Source organism: Amaranthus tricolor, chromosome 13, assembly GCF_026212465.1.
Source record: "Amaranthus tricolor cultivar Red isolate AtriRed21 chromosome 13, ASM2621246v1, whole genome shotgun sequence".
Taxonomy (NCBI): domain Eukaryota; kingdom Viridiplantae; phylum Streptophyta; class Magnoliopsida; order Caryophyllales; family Amaranthaceae; genus Amaranthus; species Amaranthus tricolor.
In genome coordinates this window covers 5,398,929-5,411,395 of record NC_080059.1, presented here as the reverse complement: position 1 = coordinate 5,411,395, position 12,467 = coordinate 5,398,929, and the positions used below count along the sequence as shown (strand labels likewise).

Here is a 12,467-nt window from a genome sequence, read left to right as displayed (position 1 = left end):
TGACTCATCTGAAAACCATTTTATAAAACAAATCGTATATTATATGAGATAGATTATATAATTATTATTATTTTTATAATTAATCATTTTAAAATTTTAAATAATCATCTTAACTTACTAAAAGTATATGGGTTAACTCAATAAAGATAATCTCACAATAAGATGTTTGCGTTTAGAAAATTAATAATTTTAATATAAACATTCTATTATATTGTATATATTACAAAAAAAAATTGAAAAATAATGGGATCATATGAATTGTGTAAATAAAACTTATAGGAAGTTGAAATACTTGGATCATAATAAAAAATAGTAAGGACATATTTATAAAAAATTTGTTATTATTATTGTACCCAATGTCCCACTTGGAAGCGGGTTAGGGTGAGGAAAGGTAACGGACAATTTATACACTCTCTTCACAGGGAGAACTGGAGGAAAGCGGTCGGTTTTACCCCCAAACCTGTAGGATCCCTGCATAAAGTTGGTATTCTCCCCTATTCAACACAAGTGTCCCATTTACTTTTTAGACACTATTCATCTCTTAATCTTAATTTGTATTTTATTATTAATTTATAAGTTAAAACATAGTCAAGTGGGATTTTGTTTGATTCGTTTCAATGAAAGAATTATTCATATCAACTTTTCATAATTTTTGATTATACACAATCAAAAATATTAATGATTGAATAAGTGAATTAGATAAAGTGCAAAAAAACAAATAGGACACATTTGATGAATAGGAGGGAGTATGAGTGACAACGTTTTCACAAAAGAACAACTACTTGCAGAAAAAAGAATAGCACAAGCAATAACAAGGCTTAAAAAAACATAACGAGCAAGAAGCAACTAGACACTAAGGCAAGAAGGCAACTAAAGAACCTATCAGTAATCTAAAATACAGATTTAATGTCTCCAACTGTTCCTATCTCTAGTCAGATGCAACTCACTCAGATCAATTTTTATTTGCTCAATCTACATTTTTACAAAAAATTTACTAATATAAAATATAGGACTAAAAAGAAAAATAGAACAATTTATTAGCTTCGGAGGGAGTACGGAGTTGTAAATAATAAAATTGATTTGATAACGGCAGAATCAATTGGCAGATCTGGTATATGCTTGAGTGGTTGATTTTGGCTGGCCAAGGTTAATTGATTGACTTAAATATTTATTGACTTAAAACATATAATAAGTGACTTAAATATACTTTAATTTTTTAAAAAGAAAATCTATTTTTTTTCGATGGAATCATATCATCTTTTAGTCCCCTCTCACAATTAATTTTCACCTCTTCATATGCGTATTTGTTGTAGGTGAATAAGACAAATAATAAAGTTAAGTAGATGACAATAAAAAAAATAAATTTATATATAAGATTAAAATTAAAAGGTGGGATTACCAAGAAAAAGATGCAAAGTAAATTTGATATCCCTAAATAGAAATTGATTGCAAATAAAATGGGACACATGGATTATTACGTGTATACATCGTAGATCATGTATAATAAATTAATAACTAAAAATACTCCTAAAACAGGTTATAACATGTATTGCGCTCTCACAAAACAGATTTTTTGGGTTTAGCTAATTCGAACCAAAGAGAAAAGTAAAGCATGTAATCAATCTCAATGAATAGGCCATATCTATTGCATTAGTCTATTTTTGTCTTTTATTTTCTTAAATATTTTATTTATTATTTTTTGATATCATATTTTTTTCTATGCATGTGAATGATTTATTTATAAATTTAAATTTTAATTGCTTGTTATTGTTATTATTTTGATTGATCAAACCTGGATCTCTTTTATCCTAATTTAGCAAATTTTTATTTCTTTATTCAAATTGAGGGGAAGTAAGTCGTGTTTAGAGATTGACGAAATCTACAAAAGAGTAATTAAACTTAAAAAGGATTGACACTAACAATCGTGATATTGAATCCTAATACTAAAGTCTAAAATTTATTTTCCTGATAGGAAAATAATGAGCAAGATATAAAATTAGAATTCAATCAGATCATTTGACCATTACCTAACATAAATTTGAAATTTTTACCAATATGTATTAATGCACGATCAATTATACTTTAACATACAATATTGTATAAAAAAAGTTGTTCAATATTTATAGTTGATAAAAGTTGTTATAAATATATCCATTTCACTAAGTTTATATACTCCCTCCGTTCTTTTTTGATCTTCTACTTTGGGTTTTTCACACATATTAAGGAAGATAGAATCTTTGGGTTGTAGTGGGTATTATTTTAATTAAATAGTAGTGTGAAATAATGATTGTATTGAAAGTATGAGGTTGTGGTGGGTATTATTTTAATTAAATAGTGGTGTGAAGTAATGATTGTATTGAAAGTATGAGAGAGAAAATAATTATAAATAAAAGAAAAGGGGTACATTAAAAGAAAAGGGGGTTTAACGGGTAAAAGTGGGATAAAAACTTTCTAAAAATAAAAAGCATTCTAAAGTGGAAAAACTTATGAAACTACCCGTTATAATAAGGTGGAACAACTTAAGAGAACAGAGGGAGTATCATTTAACTTTATTTTCCGTCGTAATATATGTTATAATACACAAACCTATTTTTTAAATTGCGTATCAATATTATTTTTTTATTCATCTATTTTTGATTTATTTATTTATTTATATAAAAATATTTATTTATTTATTTTCATAAAAATATATATTAAATATGATAAAATATTAAATAAATAACCCGTGCTTAGCGCGGGGCAATCAAAAAGTTAAAAAAGAAAAGTCCACACTTGTAAAAGATAAGCCAGTAGAGAATATTCCGATACTGGATAGAGTGATCTACGGGGTGATGGTTACCCATGACTCCTAATTTTAAGTTATTTGAATAACGAATTCTGTTCTATTTTAACCCAAATATTTTCTGTATAAATACCCACGGATCCTTATTCCTTACTCATAACCCATATCGCTACTTGCTACGAACACACACAAACAACACACCCACTCATCAATGCCTTCTATCTGTAAGTTTTTCATTTTTGTTTATAAATTACAAGTTAGATAACAATAAATAAATTATCAAAAAAATGGTACTTATTATTCGATTTAGCTTTTATTACTTCTATTTATTTATGGGAAATCATGTATTTTTCTGCTTTTTTCCACTCTCCCCAGATCATGGGACTCTATAGGATGATTATTCATCTGATTTCCATTCTGGGTTTTTTTATCAATCAACTTCCAATCATCTCTAATTGATTGAAACTGATCGTCTTCAATATTATTGAAAAACAAATTTTTTTTAATGAATATTGAAAAACATTTTAAATTTGAAAAAAATTTACGAATTATACTCTTGAAATTGGAAAAATTAAAATTAATCATCCAACTTTTTACCCACTAGCCGTAAATAATCTTAATTTTGTATTATTTTATAATAATTTAACTTTTATGTTTAATTTACTGTCAACATATTAATAGAGTGTGTTGATAGCAAAACTAAGGGCACATATTCGATTATTATAAAATATAAAATGTATTGATAACAAACTAGGAGCAAATATTAAATTATTAAAAAATAATTTAAAAATGAAATTATTTACAGTAGATAGGTGAAAAGTTAAATTATTTTAATATCAATTTTTCCAATAAAATTTTGAACCTTTTACAAATTACAACTTTAATATTTATTTTTACGAATTATATCAACTAAAGTATTAAAATCTAACATCCAGCCTAAATCATAAAATTCCGTTCACTTTGCTAGAACTATCTTGGTTGTTTATTGCACAATTAATTATTAATAGAATTTTGAAAATTCGATTTCATGATTAAGGCAGATTCGAGTCTAAATTTCATAATTACATTTGCAGGTGTTGTTTGTTTTACTCTTTTTGTGCTGTTTTTAAGTAGTAGTGCTAGACCATTATATAAGCTTCCAAGCAAAGATCATAGAGGTACAAAGCAACCCTTACAAACTTCACGTCCATATAACCTTGCTCACCGGGGTTCTAATGGAGAATTTCCGGAAGAAACTGCTGCTGCTTATCGGGTGCGTTTCGATTTCGATCACTGTTTTCGTCTAATTTTTATGTAATGTTGATATTGATTGATTTAATTAGGTATTGCTATTATCATTATCTGTGTAACCCAGATTTTGTAAACATTTTTCTTGATGTTTGCCCTAAACGAATTGTTGAATTGTCATAATACCCATGTCATGAATTTGACAATGGTACTTGGGTTGATTGAAAACTCCAATAATAGTGATTGTCTTGAGAATTGACTCGTTATATCATGTTTGTTATCAAAAGTTAATCGGGAAACAACATTTTTGTGATCAGTAGGGTGAGGTTGTATGTGACTTTCTCGAATCCTTCTTAGGTAGGAGTCGTATATTGAAATTGGATGCATTTTCGGGGGTTTTAAATGTGTATCAATTCTATCGAAAAGCTCTCACATGATTAGAAGGATTTATGTACTCGAAAACATGAAGGAAGTTTTTGAATTCTTGGGTAGTGATGTGATGGTTTCTTCCGCATCGATGAATTCAAGATGGGTGTACACTTTATAAGTCATTGTAGTCGTCCTTCCTCTTCCTCCCATTTCCATATGGTTTTGGACTGGTATCTCCTTGACGTTCTTTATTTACATTGTTCTAATCCTTGGATATATTGTATGAAGTTGAAGTGCTTAGGTTTTTGTTCTTAGCTCACAAATTGAAATGGTAATTAAAAATATGTTGGTGTTTGAAACAAATGTTGTTTAGCAGAGAGCTATAGAGGAAGGTGCTGATTTCATAGAATCAGACATCCTAGCGACTAAGGACGGTGTGCTCATATGTTTTCATGATTGCAAGCTCGACATTACCACTGATGTTGCGGACCATAAGGAATTTTCTGATCGCAAAAGGACCTACGAAGTGGAAGGCGCCAACGTCACTGGATTTTTCACTGGTATGATCTATTTACCGTTGTGCAGACTTCTAAATCCCAACTTTGTTGTGATTATTGACTTGCTAAAACAATTATGTGTAGTTGATTTTACATGGAAGGAGCTACAAATCTTGAGAACAAAACAAAGGTTTCCATTTAGGGATCAACAATACAATGGTAAGTATGATTTCTGGTGTTAAATTGCTATTGCACTCATCTTTTGTTAGTCTATCCCATGCGCATTATTAAGCAGATTGGTTAGAAAATCAACAAGTGTGCATGTTTTCTTTGCCTTTCAGGAAAATTTCCGATTATTACCTTTGAAGATTACATATCTATTGCTCTTGATGCTCCCCGAGTTGTTGGGATATATCCCGAGATAAAAAGCCCCGTCTTTGTCAACAAACATGTAAGCATCAAACGAAACCCTTACTGATTTGCGGAAAAGCCCAGAAAGGTTAAATTTTCCTCTTGTATCGTGTTTTGGGAAGTCTTTATCTTAATGAACATGTTTTATAGGTCAAATGGGCTAATGGAAAAAAGTTCGAAGATGTTTTTGTGGAAACCCTGAAGAAGTATGGTTACAAAGGTTCATACTTGTCAAAAGAATGGCTAAAACAGCCTTGTTTTATCCAATCATTTGCTCCAACTTCGCTTGTGCACATATCAAATCAGACTGATCTGCCTAAAATTTTCTTGATTGATGATGTAACTGTGCTAACTCAAGATACCCACCAGGTTCAATCCCTTCTGTCCTTCCTATATTCCTACAAAACTGTATATACCACATTTCTTTTCGTCATTCATATTGGTGGGTCGAATGTATGCAGACTTACTCGGAAATCACTTCAGATGCTTACTTAGACTACATCAAAAAGTATGTTGTTGGTATTGGACCTTGGAAAGATACATTGGTTCCCGTTGTGAAGAATTATATGCAAGAACCCACGGATTTGGTGTCCAGAGCGCATGCTCGTGGCTTACAGGTTCGATGCACTGTCTTATTTTGAAGTAAATTGTTGTTTTCATGACCTACAAATCAGGCCGTTCCTGAGAGTAGTTTTGAGGTGCAACGGCCTAGGGCCCAACTTATAAAGGGGCTCAATTGAGTTAATCCTTATTATTAAAAATTATATTTGCATAAATAGCTTCTAACATGGATCGAACTTACAACATTGAGTTTCTTAATTAAGCATATGACCACCGATTTACATAGAAAAACGAACCGAAACTTTACTTATATGAGGGCCCTTATTCTATTTTCCGCCTAGGGCCCAAAAATTATTAGTAATGACACTGTCACTAATAGCCTTGCAAGTCGTAGAGCATGAAAATGTATGTATACTTCCCCTTCACTAACCTCTTGTTGGTAGTACCTAGAAAGTAGAAATCATGCAGCCCTTTTAGGGCTTGTTTGGTGCAAGATAGCTATGGAGGTAGTTGTTAGTTGTCTAAGTAACACTTAACTGCTGTTAGCAAGCAATTTGTATAATTGTAGCTATGGAGGTAGTTATTAGCAGTTGGAGTATAATTTATTACTTTTGATTTTTTAACATTAAAAATTATAACGTTCTGAAAACAGTTGTCGTTATGAACTTATGATACGAATGAAGTTAAGACTCTTAGAGAAGGATGATCAGTTTTGTTCCGAAATTCTCTCGTCCCTCGTGTTTAGACTGTACGCTAACGTGCTGTTTTTATGATACCAGGTACATCCCTATACGTACAGGAACGAGAACAAATATTTGCATTTCGACTTCCATCAAGATCCTTACATCGAATATGATTACTGGATAAACAAGATTGGAGTGGATGGATTATTCACAGATTTCACAGGCAGCCTTCACAACTTCCAGGAATGGACCTCTCCTCTCTCCGAAACTGGTGTTGTCGATGGTCATCCAACGTATTTGTTGCATAAGATCGCTAAAATTGTGAGAGGCTATAATTGATTTGATTTACCACATTCTTTTTTGACATTGAAGATAAGCACACGAAGAAATAACAGTAGTTTCGACATGAATGTTGTTCTTCCCATCTGCGATGTGTACAGTTCTATTTTACCAAAGTTATATATATAAAGACGCAATATTTGATTGCTGTTCCAATTTTTGGTGTTGGTTTTTCCAAGCTCTGTTTCGACTTCCACATACAGTGTAATGTGTACATTGCCTCAATATTTCATTAAACATATGACTAATTAGAAAGAATGACATATGACCCGTATTACCCAAAAATTTATTAATAAAGAATGTCATATGACCCGTATTACCCAATAATTTATTAATAAAGAATGTCATATGACCCGTATTACCCAAAAATTTATTAATTTCACGTATATGTAGCAAATTCATTAACACTTAAGAAAATAATTAGTCAAATATGTAATTTAAGGGACTTTAGATTAGTGCAAGACCGGAGTAAATATTGATAGATATTTTCAAGAACATATGTGCTTTTAAAAAATATCGATGGACATTGAGCTTTTTAATCACTTGCTTTATTTTAAAATACTTGGCATATTCTGTGTTATTTAATATTTAAGACCCTCTATTTTAAAAGCGTTTTACAGTTGAATATTCCCTATGTTGTATTATATTTTTTCTATTTCGAATATTTCAATTTAATGACATAGAGATATTTAATTAATGTTTTTGACACATATTTAGAAAATAAAATATGTTCATGTGAAATCTCGTTACATTTATCTTAATATATGCTTTTTTATTATGCCTTCTTTATATTTTTTTATTATGTGTATTTAAAATAGATTTAAAATTTGTTTTGAAAACTGCAAAAAAAATAAACGAGAAAAACATTATAGAACGGAAGGAATATGTTACAAATGTTCAGAATCACCCAAATGTGAAGCTGCATTGGCAAAGTTGACCACCGTCTACCCTAAAGATCAGTGAAATTACAATATTCATATATAAAGCACCCTAAACATCAGTGAAACTACAACATATATGTAGTATAAAACTCTGTTTAACACAATACACATTGTTCTCAGTATCAAGTTATCAACATAACAAAACTGTTCAAATGCTCTCAATTTCTAGAAAATTTCAGTCCCCATTCATATCTTCTTCTTTCATTCCTTATCCTTCATAAGTCATTAGCATATATGCAATTACTTTAAAATTTCCACATTGTTTTTTGAGTTGAATCAGCACGAATTCGCAATCATTGATAGTATTGAGTATTGACAACTGACAATGGGGCTAATTTGATTTAAGAATAAATACAAGTCAAAAGAGGAAGAAGGGGAAACAAGGTTCACAAGGCTCAGGGCACCAAACTCTAATTTCAGAGTAAAAATAACATGAACATCATATTCAGTAATCTCTCTCCAATTACAACAAGGAGCTTAGGAGAGCACTAGTGTATAATTCAAAATGTTCCAAGTTTAATCATCTCGCAATACCCGATTGGTGGCCCATTTCTATGCAAGTAATTGAGTAATGATTGACGACTTCACTCGAGCTGAACTTCTCTCCTTGGCGGATCTAGTTGCAAGTAGTAGAAAGGCTCTGTCGGCTCCTCTCTGCATAAAATCAAAGCATCAGGAATCCAGCTCCATTGTAAATTTTCAGATGGCAAGAAAATAGTGTTAAGATTAAGAAAGTTCCCAACACAGGAAGTGTGTGAATAAAATCCTTACCCAGGTTTCGAGCGCATGCATCGCCAGAAAAGCTTAAAAGGGCCTGGAACAGTGTTAAATGGATTTCCTTCAAAACAAGCCTGCAATAGGAGATAAACAGCTTGTTAAACATATCAAGGAAAAAATTCATACAAATATATTGGAATTGTACTTTCAAGGCTGTAGCACAAGTACTATAGCCAGTATCTGAATCAGAAGATTTATTAGATTCAGAGTTTAACATGCCAATATGCTTCCCTATAATTTTAGGTACTACAGACATTATTCGCATGTAAAACAAGAAAAAAAAAAAAGCCAAACCATTCTTCTTTCCATCTAATGAATTCAATCAACCAACGGGGTGGGGTCTCTTTTCCCTCATCAAGAGAGGGACGGGATGAAAAGTGGGTAACCGTCAATCCGTTCTTCTTTCCTTCTAAAGAAGCCAAAACATTGTACTATTGTAATGATTTAAAAGGAAGTTGCAAACTAACTTTTGAGTCCCGCCTTCTCCTTACTAATTACCAAGGAAACACCAAAGAAACAGTACATATTTTCTAGCCATTTTATAATTTAATTCGTGTGCTATACATATACTTGTGGTCTTCCTTTTTTGTTTGCTTAAGCACAATGCTTAACAGAAAAAACTACATTGATTTTACAGATTAAAGGTGATACTTGTAGATAGTACACAATGACTAAGCTGTGTTGCAAACAAGCTGTACTTTACTTTCAATAGAGAAAAAAATCAGAATGCTGAAAACAAAATCAATCCACTATATTTGAACTCTTTACATATATGATTGATAGACCCAACTATATTTGAATATCTCAAGCTCCTTCAGGGTAACAGAGCGGTAAAGGCAAATTGATCAAGAAAAATCCATGGTTCTTTTTTGTGTGCGGATGATGACATGACTGAAACTTCAAGTACCTCCGAGAATAAAAAATGCACATTTTGAGTCTCTTTTCCTCTCAAATGATTATCAGCTAGCCCAATAATGCACATGTTGATCCACCTTTTCTCTACGGATCCTCAGCTAATCTATGTTTTGGTGCAAGAGAAGAGGGATAGACAACATAAATAAGACAAGAACAGCTTATTTGATAATAAGATAACAGTGGGATAAGGATATCAAATTCCTTCCTTTATTCGGTGTTTGCTAGGGATGACAATGGGTCAGACTAGGCTCGGATTTTACATACTCCGACTTTGCTCCAGATAATAGTCAGACTTTTTTTTTCAGTCCACCTCCACTCGGAGTCGGATTATGCATACTCCAAGTTTGCCCCGACTCGGACTCTTGGACCTCCAACGGAGTCGGATTATTATCAAACTTTATCGTTGTGATATTGTACTAATGATTTTAAAGCATACAAAGTTAACAAAATATATTTTTCAAATACAATTTAACAAAAAAAATATGTACTTTGAATTCAATTTTAACAAGAGAAATAGTCCTAATACTACAATTTAACAAAACTTTCTCGCATTTTGATTTGGCGTATTTTATTTCTCTTGATCTGATTTGACGTATTTTGATTGATTAATCTAAATAAAAATACCAAGTAGTTTTTCAAAATCGAAAATTACAATTAGTATGAGAGAGAGCTTGAATTAGTTACGTCTAGAGTTTTAAAGGAAATAAAATATTGAGTTAAAAATCAAATTCAAAATCGGATTTCCTTTAGGGTCAGAGTCGAGTCGAAGTGTCGGAATTTTAATAAGGTCCAACTCCGGTCCGTCTCTAACTCGGACTCGGATCGTAAAGTCGGTGTCAGATAACTTTTTCCTCGGACTCGAATCGGATTATTTTTCTCGAATCGAGTCGGACTAGGGTCGAATTCGGACTAAATTGTCATCCCTAGTGTTTGCTGGATGTACTTTATTCCAATTCTCAACTAGTAGAGAACAGGATAAATCATCCACTTATCCCAGCTATTGGGTACTTTACTTTGGGGGAGCATGTATAAGAGATTTGGATTTCTATGCTCATGGTAAATGACTCATAACTCATAAGTCATACATCCTACGTTAATGATACAACTCCCTCTATATTGTCCGGTCATGTATATACCACTTTTCCTCCTATTGTCACTTTTACATTTCCTAAGTTACAGATCTGAAGGTAGGTGAAGATGAGGCGTTGGATTTTTGATATTTATTTTTTATTCTCCAAGTAAAATAAATATTTTTCAATAACTATCCATAAGTAATACATCATCTTCTTTTAGTCTTAAGAGATTTTTTTTTGGGGGGAAGGGGGGTGGGGGGGTGGAAGCATATTTCATGATTGTGTTTCCCATTGTTGATAAATGATAAGTAATTGCCATTAAGCATCTTATCTTAAAACAGGAAAAACCTGTGCAGCTATGGTAAGGATTTGATAAGTAATAACTTTGTCTATTGCTCCTGATTTCAAGACTATCTATGCTATCCTCAAGAAAAAGACTATCTATGCTAAAATTATCCATAAAAACTAGTACAAACTACAAACAAATTGCCCCCAAACCCCAGAGCTAAAGTAGATAGGACTAGAGGTCGCTGCCCTAAGACACTTTGTCTGCTCCATGGGTCTTGCTATATAATCTAAGTCTTGGGTATCAGTTCCTACTGGAATTCAGTTTGGCCTGGATATTGTACCAGCCAGATTGTGTCATAGTTGGGTTCTTATGGTGTCACTTTAAGAGTTTAAGATTATAAAAATAATTAGTTTACAATATAAGTGATGACTCTAAAGGTTGCAAGTGATCCATTTAAAACAATAAGTGTACATCAGCGACACCATCTAATTTGAGAATTTGTGCAAATAATACGGATACAATCATACAATAATCAATCAATCAAGATTTGAAATCGGAATCATGAAACAATGAAACTTTCCCCATCAGGCGAAGCAAGCTAGAAATTTCTTGGCAATTTAGCATTAAGTAGAGAAAATGCATGTTGATGAGGATATGATGGAACGAAATGCAAGAATCCAAATTAAATTTCACCAACACTGACGTAATGAAGATAAAAATAGTACAAAAGGGGATTAAATAAATTAGGGTTCTAAAAAACGGAAAAACCTGGATGACATCTTCAGCACGATCATTACAACGGTGGGGTTTGGGTTGACGGTGATCACCCTCCGGCAATCCCCATGGACTTTCTCTTCTCCGCACCGGAGATGGTGATGGAGATTGTGACGGCGACTCGCTCGTACTCATCAGATTTTATCTTCTCTCCCACTCGAACAGCAGCTGTTTTGTGATTGTTCGTTAACAATTTAAGCCGAAGGAATAGAATGATAAGCTGAAAATGAACTCAAAACTTCTGCAGAAAGTATTACTTGATGATGAAAATAAGACTCGATCCTTAAGCTTTCAATTGTTTTGTTGGAACGTAATGAAAGATTTTTGTTGGCTTTTGATAAGTTCATTGATTGTCTAGGAAAATGTTTTGTTAAATCAATTAGCAAATATTCATACAAATAGCTCGTTTAAAAAGATTAAAAATATAATTGGATATGAAATACTTGATTTGTGTCGTTTTTTTATTTTCTTTTCAAATTAAATATTAAATCATCTCATATTAAGTCGTTTCAGTGTAAATGGTCTTAATGAAGAATTTGTCTAAATTAAGAGCTCTTTTGAACTTTATTTGCCTTAAGTGATGAAAAAAAAAAGGTAAGCGGATGCGAATACCCACCCCTCTTCCATCTTCATATATGTTTCAAATTTCAAAAATAGGTAAGCGGATGGCCTATGGTGGATGCATTTTTTATACTCTTCTATTCACGTGGATATATCATTTTTATCCATTTTACATGTCTCATCTTTGATACCCACGGGATTAGAAATTCCAATTATAAGTAGAATTGGAGAAAAAATTTAATTAGCAATGAGCGTTGATAAGCGTCAA

The 12,467-nt window shown here is 32.0% G+C and overlaps 2 protein-coding genes across 3 annotated transcripts; one reads left to right on the top strand and one right to left on the bottom strand.

Annotated features, from left to right (window-relative positions):
* Window positions 1–2,771: 2,771 nt before the first annotated feature.
* Window positions 2,772–7,025, top strand: LOC130798390 (glycerophosphodiester phosphodiesterase GDPD6-like). Of its 2 annotated transcripts, none has more exons than XM_057661346.1 (8): window positions 2,772–3,006; window positions 3,856–4,034; window positions 4,755–4,938; window positions 5,020–5,094; window positions 5,217–5,326; window positions 5,437–5,655; window positions 5,748–5,903; window positions 6,627–7,025. In XM_057661346.1, the coding sequence occupies exons 1-8, from the start codon at window positions 2,994–2,996 to the stop codon at window positions 6,867–6,869; spliced, it is 1,179 nt and encodes a 392-aa protein (XP_057517329.1). In that variant the 5' UTR covers window positions 2,772–2,993; the 3' UTR covers window positions 6,870–7,025. The 2 variants fall into 2 exon arrangements, with proteins under 2 accessions (XP_057517329.1, XP_057517328.1); XM_057661345.1 differs by having other exon boundaries at window positions 2,798–3,006; window positions 4,752–4,938.
* Window positions 7,026–7,703: 678 nt separating this feature from the next.
* LOC130798391 (uncharacterized) lies at window positions 7,704–12,004 on the bottom strand. Its single transcript, XM_057661347.1, has 3 exons — window positions 11,633–12,004; window positions 8,582–8,661; window positions 7,704–8,464 (listed from the first exon to the last, which is right to left on the bottom strand). Exons 1-3 carry the CDS (start codon window positions 11,771–11,773, stop codon window positions 8,395–8,397), a joined length of 291 nt encoding a protein of 96 aa, XP_057517330.1. The 5' UTR covers window positions 11,774–12,004; the 3' UTR covers window positions 7,704–8,394.
* Window positions 12,005–12,467: the final 463 nt, after the last annotated feature.